Raw genomic sequence first — 22,376 nt, forward strand, 5'->3', positions numbered from 1 at the left:
ACGGGAAAATTACTTCTCTTACCCCTGCCGCCATAAGTTTGAAATGAAGCAAGTGGGGGCGTAGGGGTGGGGTGGGGTTGCTTGTACTCAAACCATTTTCCATTTATTTTAATAATTTGCTGACGTGGAGTTAGTCTAATCACAGAGAAAAAAATCACGTACGGCTGGCATTATATTAGATTCCTGTTCTCCTTTAAAGCCAAACCAATTTCAAGGGTTCAAATTCTAGTTTTGGTCCCTCTACTATTCTTAAATTCGAGATTTAGTCAATATGCTTTGTTTTAACATAATTTGGCTCCTATATTTTTATAAATGACATTAATTAGTCTAAATAATTAACAATGTTATGGAGTGAATTTTTGCTCACCACGAGCCCAACCCGATTTTTATACCTCCTACCTCAACTTCGCCATAAACTCAATTTTAATTAAAATTTTGATATCATATCCCAACACACACACAAAAAAAACTTTGGATCTTACTTGACCTATCTTGGAATATTAATTTTCACAAATTTTAATGAAATAAATTTATAAAAATAAAAATATTTAACTAATATGTATTAAAAATAGTTAAAATCTTATAAAAGTATATAAATGTTCAAATATTTTAATTAAATTAAATAATTTTTTATAAAATTATTATAAGAGTATTTTGGTAATTTTCGAGGCGAAGCAATACAGGTTTCATCAAAATTCGACCTCAACCAAAACTCAAAAATTTTAATTGAAAATCACCCTGCCCAACCCATTTAATTGATTTAAATAAGTTTGCTTCTAAGGGGCTCATGTTTTGACACGATCAGTTTTATCTCAAGTGAACTACTTTGATTGTGCTATTTGTACCTCTTCTACGGGTGACATTATCACTATTAATAGGTTGGTTAATTTGGGTGAGTATGAGGGGAGCTAGCTTATAGTATATTGGGTGAGCTTATTGGCTCGGGTTTTAGGTGCTCTCATTGTTCCCTCTTTCTAGTCCATCAACGTTCACAGGCAAAGTGTAGTAGAGGGTCATGGCCCCCTTAAAAATGGTAAAATTTTAATTTAGGCCCTTTATAATTTATAAAATTTTAATTTAATAGTGGTAAAATTATACTTTGACCCGTTAAAATGATAAAAAATTGATTTAACCCTTTAAAAATTATAAGATGTATGTTAATAAAATGATGAAATTATATTTTTATTATCGCAAAAATATTTTTGGCTTTGCGATTGCCAACGTTTCTTTCTTTAACGATTCATGTTAGTATTTTAATCAAAATAGTTAATAGCATTAATTATTCGGACTATCTAAAAATATTATAAAAACAAAAGATCAAATCATTGTTAAATTAAAATAAAAATGAATGAATTACAAATGTGAACATAATAGAGGGACCAAAAGTAAAATTTGACTATACCAAAGGCTGATGAAGTCAGTTGTGAGCCGTTGATCGTTAACTGGGTTGACAAATAGAAGAGAAATCCAAAGGTCAGAATTACATGATGGCATTGGAGATGATGGAGTTGAAAAGAAAATGTGTGAAAGCCATTTGATGTTTCCATTTTATAAAGGTTTCATAATTGTGCCAACTGTACTTGCACTATATTTTTTATGGTTTAAAATTAAATACTTAGAAATATACAATAAAATTTTCAACACTGTGGCACCATAGTACGTATTTTTGATGACATAAGATTTCACGAGTTAAGGGCGTAGGGGTGGGGTTCCAGGTTTGGCCAACACTAGCGCTATATAATAATAATTGAATAATTAACAAAATTCGTTTGCACCACAAATTTTAAAAAGATATTTATTAAACTTACTCCTAAAAGTAATATTTATATTTTTATAAACAAAAAAAGTAATATTTATATTTGGATTTTAAAAGGAAGGACTTTTTTTTTTTGGTCAACAAAACAAAAAAGGACTCTTTTTTTTCTGTCTTGCTAGAATTGGTATAGGTAGATCATAAAAATCTCAAAAAGTTCCTTTTTTTTTAGTGAAAAGTTTTGTGGGTTTTTAATAATATTTGATTGTTTCTATTTTGGTATTTGAAATTATTATTTTATTATTGTATATTTAAATTTTAAAAAGATAAAAATGTAATATATTATATAACTATTGCGAGGTGTGTTGTTTGTCTTGCTGCAATGTGTCAATGGCGGCGCCCACTTTCATCACCATTGTGACTAACCAACAATTTATCTTATTTGAAAGATTGACAAATTATTGAAATAACCCTTTGGGCTATGTTGATATATTGAAATGATTCTAGCTTACCAATGAATATCAATTCACTTGGAGACACATATATTGAGGATCGGATCAATTATATAAAATCTCTTGGATTAAAGAAGTTGGATCAAACCAAAACTTGAAGACTTAAGTTAGCAACCCTTTTTACTTTGGTCATTAATACTATATTGTATTAAGCTATTTTAGTTGTCGTTTAGAAGGGATTGTGATTGATCTTTTTAGTTTGTTAGCAAGTCTTGAGAATCCCTATATATTTTGAGAGATTTGTAGAGGTTGTTGTACTAATTTTTTGAACTCTTATTTGTTCAATTAGAAACGTTATTTGTGAGTGTATTTTGATAGTAAAACTTTTTTTGTGATTGGTTTTACAAGCTAAAGTTCTTTGGGGGGGGGAGAATTTAGCGGTAAGTAGTTTAGTCTTTGAAGTACAAAAATGAGGATTTTTTACTAGGGTGTGCTAGAACTAGTGTCACTGATAGTATTAAGTTCAAAGATATTGAATCCATCTTATTAAGCTACGCTCTGCAGATGTAGGGAAACCGAACTGCATAAACAATTTTGTTGTTTTCTGTTTTCATTGTGGTTATCGTAGTTTGATCAAAAGCGTCTACTTCTATTGTCACTTATTGTACTTTTTTTTTACATTTTACTTACTAGTTCAAGTCAACAGTTTAGGTGGTGATTAGAGGTGAAGGGAGTTGATCTTGAGGATGAAGTTTGGAGTAAAGGATAAGAGATATATCTTATTCTTGAAGGTGAGAGAGGTATTTATAAGAGTTTGATTTTCTTAAGATACATGTCATCCTTGAAAGGTTTGCTAGTGTTTTTGGTGGTCTTTTATTAAGTAATTAATGTGACATTACTTAATTTGCAGAGTATGTGAGTGACAAGTGATGATTGTTTTGTCGAAATAACTTGATTGTTAGAAGTGTTTGGTTTGTGTGTTCTATAAGTCTTGGTAGAACAATGCTCACGGTAGAGCAGATATGGTTGGCGAAGTTAAGCAAGTGAAATCCAAGTGGTTATATGGTATCAGCGTAAAGGTCATTGGGTGGTAGAGTGTTTATGTAACAATAATAACTATAAAGATGTTTAGGTGAGATATTTAAAACTTGTTCTTTTATGTCTATATGTCATATGTATATCGAATAAATTAGAAATAACTAATATATATCAATTGTGGAGACTGAGATGATTATAGTTGTATTCGACATTCACAGATGTGATAATGGTATTCAAGTTTTAACATTCATCACATGACAAGATGGGGTCGGGGCAAAGCATACTAATAGTAGAGTGCTGCCCTCCCCTTGCTCCATTTTCTTTAAATAAAAATAATTTAAATATTAATAATTTTTTTAAATTAAATAATTTAGAATGTGTTTCGGTAAAGAATTTTCAAATTTTAGAGATATTTAAAATGCTAGCATTTCAAAATGCATTATTTTAGTGATTATTTTATTTAGATAAATATTTTTTTAGAAAAATTAAATTATTGAAATTTCATGAGTTAAAAAACAAAGTATAAAAGAAGAATAATGATATTAAAAATAAATAATATAAAAATGTGCAATATTGTCAGCTTTGATTGATCAGGCTTTTGAAATAACAAAGAGTTAAGAGATAAAAAAAATTATATATTTACTCCTAAGTTAATTTGTGGAACTATTATAAAAGATATCATTAAACACACTTAAAATTTTATAATACTCATCAACTTTTTAATATAATGATTTGATATGTTTCTCTAAAATGATTTTAAGTGTTTTAAGCATTTTTCAAGCATTTTAGTGGCTTACCTGGAATATCAATACATTGAGAAGCAAGATAGTCACAACCATTTTCTAAAGAGGGATAAACTATTGACACTTGTTCTTCGGCCCTCAACCTTAAGCCCACCACGGATTCTCTAGTTTTACCAGTGTATTATTTGTTTAACAGGAATTTAAGTCACAACTCTAATATTTATGTTGGGCTTTGAATTATTCTTTTAATCAACTTTAGTCCTATGTCTTTTTTTATTTTCTGTTCTCCTGTTTAGCTTATTTGCTGTCCTTTGCAAAGGCATGTACCTTCATCTTGTGGAAATATCTGTTAACGCTCAGTTTTATCAGCACTGTAAAAAATTATATGGAATGAAGGTAATGTAGAATCTGATTGCTTTCAACTTTATGTCTGTGGATAGTTGAGAAATTGATGAAATGAACATCATGTTGAGAAATAACGTCATTGATATTGAGATTGCTGCGGGAACAATTAAGTCAAAAGAAGTTTCAGCTCCATCTTTTAAATTCAATACAAAAACTGATCAGGCGGCATCTGGTAAGAAACAAGTGGCTTTCAGAGCATGTTACTTTTGTCTTTTAGCTTTTACCTTCCCAAAATGTAAGGTACTGGGATAGATGCATTATGCTGAACATGCTTTTGCTTGAAATTTCGATGCAGCTATATTGAAGGACTCTGAATTGAGTGAAGTTGAGGGAGAAGAGTGCCAATTTAGTACTCGGTTACACTTCTTGACAATGGATCAAGGTAGGACAATTAGAGTTTATAATATGCTTCTATGTTTTTACTGCCTTGAGGTAGAAGTCTATGCCAACAAATGGATCTGCCTTGAGGTAGTCCACTTTCTTTGTTGGATTACTTATATGTGTCGACTTTGTGCTATCTACCCTGGAATATGAAATCTTATTGCAGTAGCTTTAGTTCCATTTATTTGAATACAACCTTAATTACTTATGATGATGTTGTGTTAATGATATACCTGTTGCCTTTTGTTGTGCAGAGTGATATACTTGGGGTTTTTTTTTTCCATGCCTTTAGAGTCACGAGCAATCACTCTGCACGAACAACTTACTCCATTCTAGTTTTCTCCATAAGCCGTATGTGGAAGCCATCTGGAAGCTGTAAACCTGGAGTTCGGAGTATATTTCCTCCTTTGATTGGTTCCCACCTGAAACAAGGTTCAAGATTTATGAGTTTTTGTCTTTTGCTCTTTCACACATAATGTGCTGGGCATATATAAAACATCTTGTAATTTGTTCTTACCTGTACTTTGTAACCAGGCAATGGAGAAACACAGCCATCTGCACTTTAGCGAAATCTGCTCCGACGCAAAATCTCATGCCACCACCAAATGCCATGAAATTCTTTGTGGCTCCATTTATTTCTACGCCCTGCAGTTATAGAAGTGGAAGAATGGTTTTGAGTTTCAAAGTTTAGAATCAACTCGCAGGTAAAGCGGATGAAAATTTGAGTATTGACCAACCTCCCATCTTGATGGATTAAAGGTCAGGGGATCTTTATATTTTGCTGGATTCAAGTGCACAGCTGAGGGACAGACCATTATTGCCCAACCAGCTGGAATGGTATATCCTACATTATCACCAAATTTGGTGTGTTAGCTTTCTTATAAATTCATGGCCAAATTTTTTTAATATAACAATTGGAAAGTGGGTCTTGGAACAAATTTCATGCCCACCTTTAAAATGGATTTCTCTTAGTGCTTTTCTGAATATTACTGGCGCTATATTTGCTAGTCTAACTGTTTCATTGATGAACTGTAAGTTGTACTTGTCAGTATGGAAACAAACAACCTTTTACAACTGATACCATGTCCTTATAAGCTTAGATCACAAATTTCTCACCTGGAATGTGTATGCCATTGATTTATATTCTTTCCATGTAAGCCCAGAGTCTGTATTTTCCCTGTTTCGTAGAATTGTCTCATGCTCTTCCTGTAAGGTGGAAATACTAAGTTCATTTTTGTTCGAAAAAACGATTCCGATTTTGCAAATCCAGGAATATAAATTCACATACCCTTAGTTTTTTCAGCACTAAAGGGTTATCAGAAAGGGATTTTACTGCTAAAGTTAGAGCCATGGAAGTTGTTTCAAAACTGGCAAATAGTAGAAGGAACATCAAATCCAAAGCTATTTCCTCTGTTAGAATTGTTCCCTCTTTCTGAAGTTCTTCAAGGACAAAATCGAAGAAGTCACTTCGGCTCTTCCCTGGCATTGCCCGCCTTTCGTTTAGCAGGTTCTTTAGCATTTTCATTGCATTTTTCCTTCCCTGAAAATATAAAAATTTCAAGAACTAATATACAATAGAAAAATGGTTAACTACATGTAAACATTTGTTATTATGCTCTAGAATGGCCAAAAATATAACTGGTTAACTACCTGTAAACATTTGTGATATGCTGTTCCAGGAATATCCAAGGGAAAGGAGAGTAATCCTTTTATGAAGGCAACGAAGTTCTCCCTCAGATTCTGGGAGGCATTGTCTTGGTCGTAACTTATCAGCTTTTTGGCCGTCAGATCAAATATCATCTGCAATAAAAAGACAAAGGTATCATTACACTGTATTCTGAAACTTAAAAATTGAGATTTCTTCATAAATATGGGGGAGGGAGTATTTGTGTAAGTACAGCAGCGGTTGCTTCTTTTAATTCAACTGTTTCTTGGATTGACCATCGTTGTAACCTTCTACAAGCTGTTTGCTCAACTTCAGGGAGCATCTTTTTTATATTTTCAGGGCCAAAGAGACTAAGCACCATATTCTTTAGGTACTTGAACATGAAGCCATGTAAGGATCCTACATTTTGACGTCCTAAGATCTTTGTGAACGTATCAGGATACCAGCTCTGAAACAGTTGCCCTTCTTGAAGAAACACAAAGTGATTGAGATCCGGGTCGGTCAATACGATTACCGGTTGTCCCACTATGCTCGTCTTGAATACTGGCCCATACCTGCAACCAAGTAGCAATGAACATGTTATGGAGTGGAATAATTAAGAAGATTATCACGAGGAAAAGCCCATGGAGATTGAATTGACCTTTTCATTCTCTCTTTGAGAAAGGGGGCAATATCATTAGTAGTGTTGCGGCTGAAGAACTGAAGAGTCTCACCAAGAAGTGGGAAACCCATAGAACCTGGTGGGAGTTTGCCATTACATCTAGGATTCCTCCAGTGGTAAACCCAATATGTGATGCATATAAGGGGAACCAACGCTCCAATCCACAACACCAACATCTTTGACTGAAATGCTGATATATATAATTATGGTTTATGATGGATGAAGGAAATGGCAACGGTTGATGATGATATTAGCTGAAATGGAAGGGTTGTAGGAATAAAGAAACATGGAGAAGAAAGTGTTGGCAATTGGCATGCATATTATGATTCTTATCAGCCATGGGAAGTTCTCCTTAAATAGGTAAGCCGATACATTCAACTCTTCGATGAAATTGATTATATTTTACTGTTCACACAACAATTGGGTGAGTATTAAGTAAATATTAAATAATAAAAGTATTAACATCAAATAATAGTAAAAGAGGTTAAACTATATTCACACAACAATTGTGGAGCTAATATATAGACTCTTTAAGTGAACAAGCCGATTTTTAGCTTCAGCAAAAGAACTTAGTAATGAGTCATGCATTTTCTTGCATGTAAATAGAGTAAATAATTAGCCTTGAGCTAATATCATAGATTTTTTTACTCTAGTGACCATAAATGGATTGGACCCCCTCATCATGGATATGGATGAGCATATCCGAACCCCATTGATCGAAGGTCATCTCTTAGTGTGAAATTTTGGTGAGGAAAATCTTAAGGTTCTATTTGCATTAAGCTATATTTGTTGTGCAAATAAGTTTCAAGCAAATGAATCTCGAGATATAATGAAGTAGGATGACTATTTTCGTTTTGCATTGATGAAAAAGAGTCCATTAAGTATTGGGTAGAGTATAAAATGAAAATCAATTTCTATAATTTTTTTTTACAATAATTCTTTATAAAACAATCTAAGACTAATAGAGATGGAGGAATAAAAGAAAGAACTTTTTGAGAACTTTCTAAATGAAATCTCACTCCTATTTCTAAGAACTCTATTTCTCCTTGTAGAGACGTAATTGTTCAATAGGTGTTTTTCTGAATAATCATACATTTTAAATAAACATAATTATTCAAGTAATATATCTTAAATAGATATAACTATTCAAATAACATTTCATAAATAAATATAACTCCAAGTAATATTACTTGAATATTGTAATTATTTATTAAAAATCAAGTGATATAATTTTTCATTTTTAAGAGACATCACTCATTACTATAAATAATTATAACTCTTTATTAATAACCAAAAATGTTAGAGTTGTGACCCAAATGCTTATTAAAATAAAATATAAGTGGCAAGATAGGGGGGTCCACAAGGGCGAAGACTGAGGGCCGCAACCCATTATGGATCTCCAATAAGCAAGATATGGCCCCCGCGGTACGGTACTGGCTGCACAAGAAGAATCAATATAGAGGTATACTTCCTCTGTTTGATATTAATTTGAATAAGGTGTTTCAACCTTACTGCATTACTTCATTAGAGGTTGATTAGAATAAGATTTTTTAAACCTATAAATAGACGCAGTCTATACTCCTTGTAACTTATTCAAATTTGACATAGTAAATTTTATTCTCCTCTGCCCGTGGTTTTTTTCCTGAATGTGTTTCCAAGTAAAATCATTTGCGTGGTCTATTTCTCACTCTTTTCTTGTCATTATCAACATTCTATTTTTAACAAAGAAAATATATCTTTTGATTACTTGCACCATTTCATTTATAGTTATTGAAATACTATAAATATTTAAAAGTATTCCAGCAATCTCCTCTCATTTTTAAGATATTTTAGATTTTGATAATCTATATTTTAGATTTTGATAATCTTGTAAATCAATTTGCATAAATGAAAGTATCTTACAATTAAACCTTCACTTAGTGAAAACATGTTAAAGTTAATTGAAATTGCATGGTAGATTAAGCTTTGAACCAATTATTCAATTTGGTTAACTGAACACATCTCACACAATGATTTCAACATCGATCAATGCGTAGTATCTGGGGACACTATTATGACCATTTGTTTGTTCTCTTTTCATGAGTGTTGTTAGAGCCAAGCCCTTAAGCTCCTAGAAGCGGCGACACTTCCCACTCACATAAGTAGATCCCATTGAGAGTGTTATCGTAACTCTCACATATTAATGCTATGAGTCCACTAAGATTACATTACACATCCTTACTTTATCATTATAGGTACCTAACACTTTAATTTTAAGATGAAATTATTTATAGTGCTAGCAGTCAGATACTGATGATGTATTTTGTCTCATAGAACTCGAGACTTGATGTTACATCAAGCGTCAAGTCAAGTTTCAATCAAGGGAGACTCTAATTAATGGGTTTGAGCCTTATCTCTCTTAAGGTTTTGTTGACTACATCTTTTGTAACACCCTGTTCTCCGACCTGATTGTTGGGTTCGAGTTACAAGGTGTCACATTCGTTCCCGGAGTAACTACAATCAAATAACATTCGATTTAAAATCATTAACATTCAAGTATAAGTAAAACATGTGTATAAAATAATTTGTAATGACTTTTGGATCTTATATGAGCTTATGAAAGCTCTATTGCTAACCCGATGTCAAACTAGAACTAAATTGTAATGTTTTCAAAATAATGAGTTGACGTCGCAACTTTAAGGGTTCCTCGTCGCAACTTCGCTTTGACATTTGTTCAATACTAATTAACCTAGGTACATGCCATATAACGAATAAAAAGGGATCATATAAACATTGTTGAGTTAGGGATCACTTTTTAAATGCTGGAATTATTTATTGTGACTTTGAAATGTACCTAAACTTGTGCACGAGAAAAAAAACTGTATGCTGAACGATAATTGTCAGTGATAATTTTCATAATTCAAGTAAATGTAATATAAGTTTATATCAATTGCATTCATCCAATACTAATTTTATTATCAACTAATTCATATGTCATTAATGCCAATTCTTAATCAACACATCAGTCAATACATGTCATTAAGAGTACCAGTTATCTCTTATGAATGAACCCATACATAATTCAATTAATCAATCTAATGATCATATCATATTAACATACTATTGTCAATAATGTTTACAATCATATCCAATTAATGATATTTGATCACAACATTATATATATCATTTTCAAATCAAAATGATTGATTTGACAAATTCCATTTCGGCCCTCTAGGCTTGTATAATCTGTTTGCATGATCTTTCACATGCTATTGATATTCATATATCGCAATTTACATTTGAATCATCAAACCATGATATCAATCCAATTCATATATTATTTAACCTAATCAACATTTTATAATTCTATTAACTTGACTCGGATTTAAGACGGGTACACAAATTAATCAACCTGCATCCCAGTCTGACATTGCAGTGTATCATCAGATAAACCGAAGTAAATACACTAGCACACATAATGCATCATTGGATAAATCGAAGTAAATATACTAACACATAAGTGTATCATTCGATGAACCAAAGCAAATATATTGGCACATAAGTGCATCATCAGATAAACTGAAGTATAAACCCATACACAATCTAATTTTATGGCATGCCATTTATATCTGACTCTGCTCGAACAGTTAATAGGGTAATCAATTTTCCAATTTCATCACATAGTTCAATTCACATCCATCATTCCCAATTCATCATCAATTCACCATTCTAACACATCATATAACATGTTTCAACTCAATTTCATAACAATTATCACATATCAATTAAATCATATTGCTTCCTGTTTTATTCAATTTAGTTCTCTATATTGATACCATAACAATCACCACAATTTAATTCATACAACCACTATATACTCACCTCATTACTAAATCATGCAATTCAATATGAATATGCAATAATTAGATTGATCACGAATACTAGAAATACAAATCGAAAGCTCGTATCACTTGTTGTCGGCTCTCACTTTTCCTTTCCCTCTCGACTATTTTGCGTCGATGTTAGCTACATATAATCACAAAATATATAACACCATCAATTTTCATTCAATCCACAATCAAGTATAATATCAGACATATTTTACAATTTATTGAATTTAATCCCTAAACTCAGGACAAGCATAACTTTCAGTATAAAGCTTCGGATTAAAACCTAATTTCACATATATTCATTAGGGACCTCCTACTGTCTATTCCTATAAAAATTGCATAACAGTTTTACATTTTACTCAATTTGGTCCTTAATGTATGAAACTAACAATTAAGCTTTACAATTTAGTTTTTTTTTCATAATCTAAGCTTAATTTCTATTTTCACACCAAATTCATCCATTTCTCAAAAGTGACATCTTTAAAAAATTTTAACAGTTTTACAAATGGATACATGAACTAGCTAAATCAAGCTCCCATAATTTAATTTCCATAAAAATCAAAGAAAAATGACTAGAAATTACTTCAATCTTATAGCCGAATGTCCAAGGATTTTCAAGCTTTCTTCCTTTCCTTTTTTCTTTGGTTTCCACGGGTTGAAGATGAAGATGATAATATCTTCTCTTTCTTTCCATTATGTTTATTATTTATACTTAAATTAACATGTTTTAATCTAATTAATTTACAAAAATATTTAATTAGTTTAAGTTAATGGTATCCACCATCAAATCCCACTATCATATATTTTAAATTTAGTTTATTTACCATTTTAATCCTTTAAATAATTGCTATTTAAGTCTCCAAGCTTTTTCCTAATTAAAAATCTATAACTATTAAACTTTTACAATTTAATCTCCGAGCTTTAATTAACCACAATTTCAGCTAAATTACTTAACCAAATTTCAGTTCATCTATATATATTATGTTATTTATAACCTATAAAAATTAAATTCTGCAATTCACTGAAGTCTGCTTCGACGCAAAATCTCATGCCACCACTAAATGCCATGAAATTCTTTGTGGCTCCATTTATTTCTACGCCCTGCAGTTATAGAAGTAGAAGAATTGTTGAGTTCCAAAGTAAAATTTTATGTGATTATTGTTTTAGAAGCAATCTAGCGTGGATGGAATTTTATGTGAAAGTCGGTTAGTGACAATTATAAAATGCTTTCTCCAATCCCTCCATGTCCACATTGTTCAACGGTAGAGAAAAAATAAAAATAAAAAAACAGTTTGAAGAGGATGTGATTATCGGCAAACCATTTCTCACCTAAAGGGGTTTTTGCTTCAGTTGATATATCCTCTCCAACAAAGCTCGAAAAGTTGACGTTTAATTCTATTTTTAAAGTGGCGCGAGACGGTGTTTTTTATGGCGGAATTAGTGGAGGCGGAGAGGAATTCGACGGACGAGTTGCAGACGTTACGGATTCCGGCGATGATTAACAGTAAATTAAGTACGTTTCCTACCCGCTGTATGAATTTGACATGTATTCGCTATGTTCTTTAATTGAGAAAAGAATGAAACAGTTTTGCGCATTTTTAAATTTTTGAAATTTGGAGGGAAATCAAAACTTTAAAAAAAAAAATTGGGGGGCGGAGATCGTTGAGAAAGAATCTCTGTTTATTTTTTTTCCTACGATTTTCTTTTCCATGATGTTCGTTTTAAACCTCAAGAATTCTACGTTAAGACACGCAAATGCTAGCCAGATGCTTGGCCTGTCTTTCTTTGGTAAAGATATGAGAGAGGCTAGTAAAACTATTTCCAATTTAAATTTTAAATGGTGTTAAGGTTTGTTAATCTATTTATGGACATAATAAATGATTTTGCTGATTGTTTTCTAGCATCTGTTTTGTAAATTGCAGAATGAGGCATGGAGAACACTCAGTTTGTATTCAAATTATCACACAACTTGTTGAAGTCATTTTCTATTTGAATAGGATTTTATATTATTTGAATTTTCTGTTGCTAGATTAATGCTGTGATTTGAATTATTCTTTTAGTGAGCTTCAGTTTTATGTCTTTATGATCAAGGCAAAGAAGCTTCAACTCCATCTTTTAAATTCTATCTGGAAAACTTTATTTTACTATTACTGAACTTTGCTGGATTACTTATATGAAGTCTTATTGCAGTAGCTTTAGAAGTATTGTAACAAATTGCTATTGATGTGTGTGGCTATTGATTAGTAAATCTTGTAAACTGCGAATTCATTTTAGATTACCCCTGTGAGAATGTTGGAGAAACCTGCCTGTTATTTTGACAATTGCATTTCATGTTTTTGTTAGTTCTTTTTATTTGGAAATACTTGTGACGATGTTGTGTTAATGATACACCTGTTACCATTTGTTTTCCAGAAGGGAATGCTGGGGTTTTTGTTTACTTCAGTTATCATAAACAGCATCTTGATGAGTTTGATAGTGCCATTTGGTTTCCTTTTGGCTATATTTGAATAGATAATACCTTCTTTCTTATGAGGACAAGTTTGGGTTTGATGCAGAGATTCAGTATATATCTCAAGTCAGAATATTGGTATTGGTAGTCTCACATTCATGCCAGAAACCATATGAAATCCAAGCACCACAAACGTGGTTGTTGATATAAAAGAAGCATCGCCACCATGAGTACAGGCACAACCATTCAGAAAGGGCACACTGGTTATTCTTATTAGTGTCTGCATATTGTTCAAAAGGTAGATGTGTCAAAAGTTGTAGAATCATACAGTACACTTGGAATGGAGGAAATTTGACTTCTGATTGAACTGTTAGATTACTCACGTTTGAAGTTGCATTGCTAAGAAGTTCCTTTTTCCTCTTTCATCCGAGAATATGGATATGTAAAATTCTAAGAATAAAGCCTAATATTCAGAAAGAAGAAAAAAAACAAACAGGAAAAGCTGTGAAAAAATATGACCCGTTATATCATATTTCTTTTCTTTTTTTCTTTTTCCATTTTTCTCAAGTATATGATGAGATTACAAAATTTATATACGACCATTGGTGAAACTATGATTTAATCTTGGTTGGAGCAGTGACCGAATACATTCTCTATTTTCTAAATTTGTCTACAATATGAAGATTTACTAACAAGTTGTTATCCTCTTCTGCAGTCCAAGAAAAAAAAAAGAATAGTAGCAACGCTGATTGGTAAGATGCAAAGTTGGAACATTTTTGTGTTTTGCTTCTTAGCCATATAGCCTGACTTGGATTGACATTGTTTGCTGTTTCTGTAAAAGTTACTCCATTCTAGTTTTCTCCATGAGCCGTATGTGAAAGCCATCTGGAAACTGTAAACCTGGAGATCGAAATATATTTCCACCTTTGATTGGTTCCCACCTGAAAGATTCATAGATTTAGATGAGTTTTTTTTTTCTTTTGTCTCTTGCTCTCCCTGACACAAAGTGTGTTGGACAGATATAGAACATCTTGTAATTTGTTCTTACCTGTACTTTGTCACCAAACAATGGAGAAACACAGCCATTTGCACTTTAGTGAAGTCTGTTCCAACGCAAAATCTAAGGCCACCACCGAATGCCATGAAACTCTTTGTGGCTCCATTTATTTCCACTCCCTGCAGTTAAAGAAGTACAAGAATCATTTTATGTGATTTTGATTTAGTAGCAATTTTGCAGGTAAAAGTTGATGGAATTGTGAATTAACCCACCTCCCATCTTGATGGATTAAAGGTCAAGGGATCTTGGTATTTTGCTGGATTCAGGTGCACAGCTGGGGGACACACCATTACTGCCCAACCAGCTGGAATGGTATATCCTGCATTATCATCAAATTTGATGTGTGTTAGCTTTCATATTTATTGCAAGGATAAATTTTTTTTTTAATATAACAATTTGAAGGTGGGTCTCAAAATATTTTTGATGCATAATACCTTTGAATTGGATTTCTCTTAGTGCTTTCCTGAAGATTCCCGGCACTATATTTGCTAGTCTAACTGTTTCATTGATGAACTGTAAGTTGCACTTGTCAGTATGGAAACAAACAACCTTTCACAACTGATAATATGTCCTTGTAAGTTTAAATCACAAATTCTCTCACCTGGAATGTGTATGTCATTGATTTATATTCTTTCCATGTAAGTCCAGAGTCTGTGTCTTCCCTGTTTCGTAGAATTGCCTCATGCTCTTCCTATAAAGTGGAAATACATAAGTTCCATGTTTGTTTAGAAAAGGATTCGGATTTTGCAGATTCAGGAATCATTTCACATACCCTTAGTTTTTTCAGCACTGAAGGGTCGTCAGAAAGGAATTTAATTGCTAAAGTTAGAGCCAGGGAAGTTGTTTCAAAGCTAGCAAATAGTAGAACGAACATCAAATCCAGAGCAATTGCCTCTGTCAGAATTGTTCCCTCTTTCTGAAGTTCTTCAAGGACAAAATAAAAAAAGTCATTTCGGCTATTCCCTTGCATTGCCCGTCTTTCATTTAGCAGATTCTTTAGCATTTTCATTGCATTTTTCCTTCCCTGAAAAAGTAAAACATTCAAGAATCAATACACAAAAGAATGGATTTTTTTTAACCTTGTTATTTTGAACTGGAATGACAAGGTTAACTACCTGTAAACATTTGTGATATGCTGTTCCAGGAATATCCAGGGGAAAGGAGATTAATCCTTGTATGAAAGCAACAAAATTCTCCCTCAGATTCTGGGTGGCATTGTCTTGGTCATAACTTATCAGCTTTTTGGCCGTCAGATCAAATATCATCTGCAAATAAAGACATAAGGTATATCATCATTAGACTGCATTCTGAAACTTAAAAACATGAATGTGGGGGGACGGTGTATATGTGTAATTACACTAGCAGTTGCTTCTTTTAATTCAACTCTTTCTTCGTTTGACCATCGTTGTAATCTTCTACAAGCTGTTCTCTCAACTTCAGGCAGCATCTTTTTAAGGTTTTCAGGACCAAATAGATTAAGCACCATATTCTTTAGGTACTTGTACATAAAACCATGTAAAGAACCCACATTTTGGCGTCCAAAGATCTCGGTGAACGTATCCGGGTACCAACTCTGAAACAATTGCCCTTCTTGTAGAAACACAAAGTGATTGAGATCCGGGTCAGCCGATACAATCACCGGTCGCCCCACTATGCTCGTTTTGAATACCGGCCCATACCTGCAACCAAGTAGTAACCAACATGTTATGTAATGAAAAAAAAAAAACCAAAAACAGAAAAAAGAAACAAAAGATTATCATTGAGGAAAAAGCAAATTGACCTTTTCATTCTCTCTTTAACAAAGGGAGGAATATCATTAGTAGTATTGGGGCTGAAGAACTGAAGAGTTTCCCCAAGAAGTGGGAAACCCATAGAACCTGGTGGGAGTTTGCCACTACATCTAGGATTCCTCCAGTAATAAACCCAATGTGTAATGTATGCAATAAGAACCAAAGCTCCAATCCACAACACCAACATTCTCTCAAAAACTATTTATACACTGAAGCTATATGTATATCTTGGATTGAAGGAAGAAGAAGATGAATGCTGATATATATTTATGGTTTAGGATTGATGAAGAAGATGATGAATGATAATTAGCAGAAATGGAAGTAAAAGAAACGTGGGAAGAATAGACAGGTAGGAGAAGAAAGGGCTGGCATGTATCTTATGATTCTCATCAAACCATAAGAAGCTCTACTTAAATAGCAAGCTAATGCATACAACTGTTCAATGTAATTAATTATATATTATTTTTCCTTTTTCACTTTATTATTATTTTTGTACTCCAAGTATACAACTAGAATGAATAATTTAGAATTCACTCTGTCTAGCAACTGTTCATTTTGTCAACGCCTCACCAGTTGATACCAAAGGAAAAAAAAAAAGCCTAGCATGACTCGAAGCATCACACGATGCTTCCCTTTATTTCCTTTCTCTCTCTTCTTTCTTCTTCACCATTGGATGGATATTTGTTTTTTTTTTCAAGGGAAAATATTGTTTACTGTTTGATTTACAGTTGAATATTTAATTTTTTTTATATTTTAGATATTAAGATTTCTTTTAAATTAAGGTATTTATCGTCAGTAGCAGTGATTGATCATAAAATGTGCTCCATTTATATGATCGAGAATTAATTCCCTAACAACATCATTAAAGAATGAGGTAAACAATTATCACAACTCATAATTAGATATTAAATGGTGCAGGTATATAAAATTTTTTACTACCAAGGGTGGGGTAAAAGGAGCTTAAAACATGAAAAGTGAAGAAGCACGAGGCTGAATTTTAGCCTTTTTTAAGGAGATAATGGAGGAACACAGAGCAAAACAGTAGGTTTGAGAGGATCGATGGAAGTTCAAAGGGGATCATGTCTGACCAAAAATATATGTACATATATCTTTTAAACCAATCTTACATCATTGAATACCCAAAACAAATCTAATATAGACTTCTTAACCAAAACATCTTCAAATTTGTCTAAAAAAAAAAAAACAAATCTATGCTAAATTTTCCCATATATCTATGTGCTTAATTTTGTGCCAACAGAGTTTTCCATATATTTTTTTCCTTCTGTTATGGAATCATATCTCCCCTTTTAGATCTTCTGTAGCTGTGTAAAATCCCAATGTCAAACCCCTAATCTTATTTGCATACATCACTAAGATTTTTTTTCCCAATGGGAATGCCTTTGGATATGCATGCAACTACTGTGTTCATATGCATAAACTTTCTCATAATTGAGTTCATTGGTTAAAGGCTAAAAGATTATATTGTTGTTGAGATTTTAAACCAATTATGAATACATAGAGCACCGGCCCACCTGGCCATTGAGTCACGGATTTGAGAACCAACTACAATTTGTAGGTAGGTAGGTTCACTGTGTTGTTAAGTTTCTTTGATAGTATCCTCCATTATTATGCCATTTTAGAGGGGGGTAGATTATGTATTTATTACAACGTTTTGTCATAATGATATTGGACAAAACTCTGTGTATAAGCCTTAGAGGATGGGAATTCATAAACATGGTGTTTGATTATTAGCTTTACCTATTAAAATATTATTAATTTTTCTTATATAAATATGGGTATGATTGGATATTTATATTCAAAGGTAGTAACTCAATATAAGCACTCAAATTCTTATTTCCTTATACGTAGTTTTGTTGTGGAATGGTTCACAAGTGGAATGGTAAAAAAATTGTGTTTAAATTTTTAATTGATACTTATCTCGTGTTAATCTCTAGATAACTTTTGCTCTTTTTATTATTAAAATAAAGCTTGTTTTGCCTGGTTTGAGATGAAATAGGACCCATGATTCTTTCATTTCTTATAGTTTAGTTACTTGTTAAAGTTTAAAAATTGATTCAATATTTGAGAGGGTTTAGATGAAAATGTTTGGTTTAAAAAACGAGTTGGGGCAAAAAGTATGGCCATTTAAAACGAGCCATGCTCGAATTTTGAAACTCAAAGCCCAAGCTTGGCCTAATGTATTTTTAAGTTTATATAATATATTGTTTTTCTTTTATTTTATATAGGTTAAGATATGCTCCAAGTCATTGTACTTATCGTGATTTGGAATTTAGTCGTTTTACTTTTACTTTTAGGAATTTAGTCTCTCTAAATTTAGATTTTAAATTTTAGGTCTAATTATTAACACTAGTAAAAGTACCATGGAGGTTCTTATATTAGGAGTCGGATTGCATTTTGCCTCATCTACTAAAAATAGGACAAAATGGTCCATGTACGTTAGATCAAAGAGCAAACTGGTTCTTCTTTTTAAAATGTCATCCATTTTTGCTATTAAAAACTGATCATTGTACATCAACATGAGGTATATGTGATGTTGTTTGATTATTTCATCAATCACGTTAGTATTTAACAATACAAATGAATGAATTTTTTAACTAAAAGGATCAATTTGCTCTTTGATCTAATATATATGGAAGTAGAATGGGCAAAATGTAATCTGACTCCTAGTACAGAAACCTCTATGATACTTTTACCATTTTTTGTCACATGCATTGCTACCGACTTTCCCTTTGTACTTGACCTTTATGTTTTCTTATCTATTATTATAACTCTTACATAATCAATAAAACTATTTTTTTTTAAACAGGCGTTATCCGATTATAACTATGATGGTAAAAGTATCATCAATGTCCCTATATTAGGAGTCAGATTATATTTTTTTCTTCTAAAGAAAGATAAGCAAATTAGCCCCTATATACTAGATCAAAGAGTAATTTGATCTCTCTTTTTTTTGTTAAAAACTTTACTCGTTTGTACTATTAAAAAATTAACATAGTTGATGAAATAACTAGATAGTTACGCGTGGCATGCCACATATACTTCATGCTGAAGTACTAGGAACAATTTTTAACCGTATAAATGAAAGGAATTTTTGGTAGAATGACCAATTTACTCTTTAACATTAACGTATAAGGATAATTAATTATTTTTTAAAAATAAATAGAATAAAATGTAATCCAATTTCAAATAAAAATTTATAAACCGAATCAAAATCAAAATCAAAATTAAATCAAACCCGATTCAGAGTTATTATATATAAATCCTAACCATTACCCAATTCCAACCCATCTAGAAACACAAAATAGATAGTCATCTTGATTTAAACAAATATTTAATGGTAAATAGATTTTGTATTTTATTGTGGACATTAATTGAAAAACAGAAACAGTTTTAAAGCTGTAAAGTCCAATGCCAGTTCTAAACTTGCACGTGCACACGCGGTTTTTCCCTTCTCCTCCGTATATGCATTTTTTATTCACTTTTTAGTTCCTCCGCTATTAATCTTTTTTATTTATTTATGCTATTAATTTTTATTAAAAATAAATTTATATATTATTATCCAATTAAATTAATAATTTATTTATGAATTGATAATCATATAGAAATTGTATAGACTCAACTATTATAAAAATCTTTAAATTTTACATTTATTTATTTTAAGGGATAATTTTTTTTCTTACTAAGTTCAGTTTAGTATTTATATTTTTTTAATCAATTTTAATACTTAAATTTGATAATTAGGTTTATTTTGGTCCCTGAACTTGAAAACTATAAAAATTTAGTGATGTGGCACTATGAGATTATGTCACATCATCACTTGAAAATTAAAATATTTATAAATTTTTATATGATGATGTAGTACAATCTTAGAGTGTCACATTCAATGTTTTAATAGTCGGACTAGTGGACTATCAGACCGTTGGACCTATAATAATTAATTAATTTAAAATTCATAAAAAAAATTTTATTAAACCGATTCAAACTATTCGACTATCAAACTGTCTCGATTTTTTATTTTTACCAATTCCAAGTAGTTTTCGAGTAAATTGATTCAATCCTTTTGTATCGATCAATTCTCGATTTGTCCAGTTTGGTCCTGTTCTAGTGACATTGATCACATCATTAATCTTGACAGAATCCAAATTTAGGGATCAGAATAGATTTAATTACCAGCCAAATAATATACAATTACTAAAATAAATCTAGTTGCCAAATTTAGAAATCGAAGTAAATTTTATATTTTTAAGATTCAAACTCATATTCTATTTTTGATAGCGCAGCACGACTTATCACTTCACCCCTTATTTATTATTTTAATAGATGTAAAGGGACGTGGAGTAGCTTTGATTTACAACCCATATCGGCAAAGAAATAGATGGATGATACTCATGGATATCTCTATCTATACATCCTCCTCAAATTCTCTGTACTTGCACCATAGACACCTCTAAAGCTATTTTTTGCGGTGATTATTTTTTCCATTTGTGAAGTGTAGTGTGGTTTCTGATGCAGAAAAGTTCAAAACTTGTTGAATGGGGATGACAAAGATTGCGTAACTGCTGAGAATGAGCTTGGAAAGGGTCTCTACTATTACAAAATTTGTACAGTAAGATGGCAACAAAAGGCCATGGAGGTGCACAAAATGACAGCTCCTTGCTTTAATTATAAAATTATGAACACCCAAACACTTGATTCTCTAATTATATTAAAAAGATATTGCTGCCAAAAAGAAAAAAAAACCCATTGATGTGTGTGCTTAGCTATTACTTGCTGTGACTATCCTCCTCATGTCGGATTTTTCATTCCTTACGAGATTGTCTTTTCAACAAATTGGTGCCTTATTATATTTTGTCTTCGGATATGGGTTTTATTTTCTTTTCTTTTTCAACATATGCTATATTAGATTATTAAAAAAAGAAGTTATTTGCCAAAACTTCGTTCAAATATTTTGATTTTATAATCGTTTTATAATCCTTAAATCGAAAGAAAAATATATTTAAATGTGTCCTCAAACTTAGAGCATGCTAACTGAATTAATCTATCGGATAATTTTATTAAATTATTTTTTAGACATGGGATATAGCATATACATTTTGACATTTTCTTATCTTTCTTAAATATGAACCAAAAAATGTCCTAATTTCACAAAATTATAACATATGTCCAACTCTTTGCTAGACCTATACAAAGTTTTTCTTCCTAAATTACTAATTTTTAGTTTTCTTTTTATTTTAGATTTTTAATTTTAATTTTTTATTTTATTTCTAAGACGTATACATGATGAGTTTTTTTTTCTAAATTATTAAGTTTTTAGTTCTAGTGCTTTTCTATTTTATGTTAGATTTTTAGTTTTAGTTTTCTTTTTTTTTTACTTTTTTATATAATATTTATTACTAGATTGGTTTACATAGCAATTCGCAATATCATTATGATCAATACTTAATTCAAATAGAAATAAATTTAAAAATATTATTTTAATTATTTATATAATAGACACATGTTCAAATCATGTGACTTTTATCCCCTGTCCCAATATAAAAAAATTAAGAAAAAAATTATTCTATTAATTAATTTCAATTTTAGTTTTTTTAAATGATAAGTTTGAAGGTTTGATACTCATAACTCGATTGACATATGTATTAAATCTGTAAGTAAAAGAAATTAAAACATTATTTTATTAACTGCATTATTATCCATAGCAGATCCTTTTATCTTTTTATTTATGAGTTAAGGAAGGACTGTGGATAGTTCTAAGTAATTTATCAAAAAGAACAAAAATAATCAGAACCGAGAGTGTTCAAAAAATAATTATTAATTTTAGTTTTTGTTTTAAAAAATATTTAAAGGAATTAGTCCTCATGTTGATCTTAAGGTCCATATAGGATCCTTATCTAATATTCTCTTAAAAATGTAATTTTTTTAATGATATATTTAAAAGAATTGTCCCATATATTAATTAGCCAATGATTTAGAATTTGTACTCCATCCGCTAATTGAGTATTAGTTTAATTGATATGGTTATTGTTATTAATGCAGGAAAATATAGATTCGAATATATTAAACCGTATTATTAAAACTTATAATGAGATTA

At 31.3% G+C, this 22,376-nt stretch overlaps 2 protein-coding genes and 1 long non-coding RNA gene across 6 annotated transcripts; 1 reads left to right on the forward strand and 2 right to left on the reverse strand.

Moving 5' to 3' along the window:
- Positions 1–4,454: 4,454 nt before the first annotated feature.
- On the reverse strand, positions 4,455–7,419 carry LOC107929250 (cytochrome P450 87A3). 3 transcript variants are annotated; one of them, XR_005911526.1, is made up of 10 exons: positions 7,079–7,419; positions 6,671–6,992; positions 6,423–6,572; positions 6,061–6,312; positions 5,889–5,978; positions 5,723–5,801; positions 5,510–5,616; positions 5,290–5,417; positions 5,006–5,194; positions 4,455–4,914 (listed from the first exon to the last, which is right to left on the reverse strand). XR_005911526.1 is itself a non-coding variant. In XM_016860620.2 (9 exons), exons 1-9 carry the CDS (start codon positions 7,273–7,275, stop codon positions 5,095–5,097), a joined length of 1,425 nt encoding a protein of 474 aa, XP_016716109.1. In that variant the 5' UTR covers positions 7,276–7,419; the 3' UTR covers positions 4,455–5,094. The 3 variants fall into 3 exon arrangements, 1 of the variants encoding a protein (XP_016716109.1); XR_005911527.1 differs by having other exon boundaries at positions 4,455–4,928; XM_016860620.2 differs by having other exon boundaries at positions 4,455–5,194.
- A 4,571-nt stretch (positions 7,420–11,990) lies between these two features.
- LOC121215599 (uncharacterized) lies at positions 11,991–16,688 on the forward strand. 2 transcript variants are annotated; one of them, XR_005911529.1, is made up of 4 exons: positions 11,991–12,481; positions 13,524–14,786; positions 15,225–15,758; positions 16,543–16,688. It is a non-coding gene; the product is annotated as an uncharacterized lncRNA (long non-coding RNA). The 2 variants fall into 2 exon arrangements; XR_005911528.1 differs by having other exon boundaries at positions 11,992–12,481; positions 15,619–15,758.
- LOC107929216 (cytochrome P450 87A3) lies at positions 13,916–16,543 on the reverse strand. The gene is made up of 9 exons (XM_016860594.2): positions 16,255–16,543; positions 15,832–16,153; positions 15,590–15,739; positions 15,247–15,498; positions 15,076–15,165; positions 14,909–14,987; positions 14,687–14,793; positions 14,466–14,593; positions 13,916–14,358 (listed from the first exon to the last, which is right to left on the reverse strand). The coding sequence occupies exons 1-9, from the start codon at positions 16,449–16,451 to the stop codon at positions 14,259–14,261; spliced, it is 1,425 nt and encodes a 474-aa protein (XP_016716083.1). The 5' UTR covers positions 16,452–16,543; the 3' UTR covers positions 13,916–14,258.
- Positions 16,689–22,376: the final 5,688 nt, after the last annotated feature.

This window comes from Gossypium hirsutum, chromosome D03 (genome assembly GCF_007990345.1).
Source record: "Gossypium hirsutum isolate 1008001.06 chromosome D03, Gossypium_hirsutum_v2.1, whole genome shotgun sequence".
In the NCBI taxonomy this organism is placed as follows: Eukaryota; Viridiplantae; Streptophyta; class Magnoliopsida; order Malvales; family Malvaceae; genus Gossypium; species Gossypium hirsutum.

Coding starts and splice junctions, on each gene's coding strand:
- LOC107929216 (XM_016860594.2), bottom strand. CDS start 16,451: ATGTTGGTGTTGTGGATTGGAGCTTTGGTTCTTATTGCATACATTACA. Junction 14,794..14,908: donor AAGAGAAATCCAATTCAAAG/GTATTATGCATC, acceptor ATGATAATGCAG/GATATACCATTCCAGCTGGT. Junction 14,359..14,465: donor TGTTTGGTGACAAAGTACAG/GTAAGAACAAAT, acceptor TGAATCTTTCAG/GTGGGAACCAATCAAAGGTG.
- LOC107929250 (XM_016860620.2), bottom strand. CDS start 7,275: ATGTTGGTGTTGTGGATTGGAGCGTTGGTTCCCCTTATATGCATCACA. Junction 6,573..6,670: donor TAAAAGAAGCAACCGCTGCT/GTACTTACACAA, acceptor TTTTTATTGCAG/ATGATATTTGATCTGACGGC. Junction 5,418..5,509: donor TTAATCCATCAAGATGGGAG/GTTGGTCAATAC, acceptor CTATAACTGCAG/GGCGTAGAAATAAATGGAGC.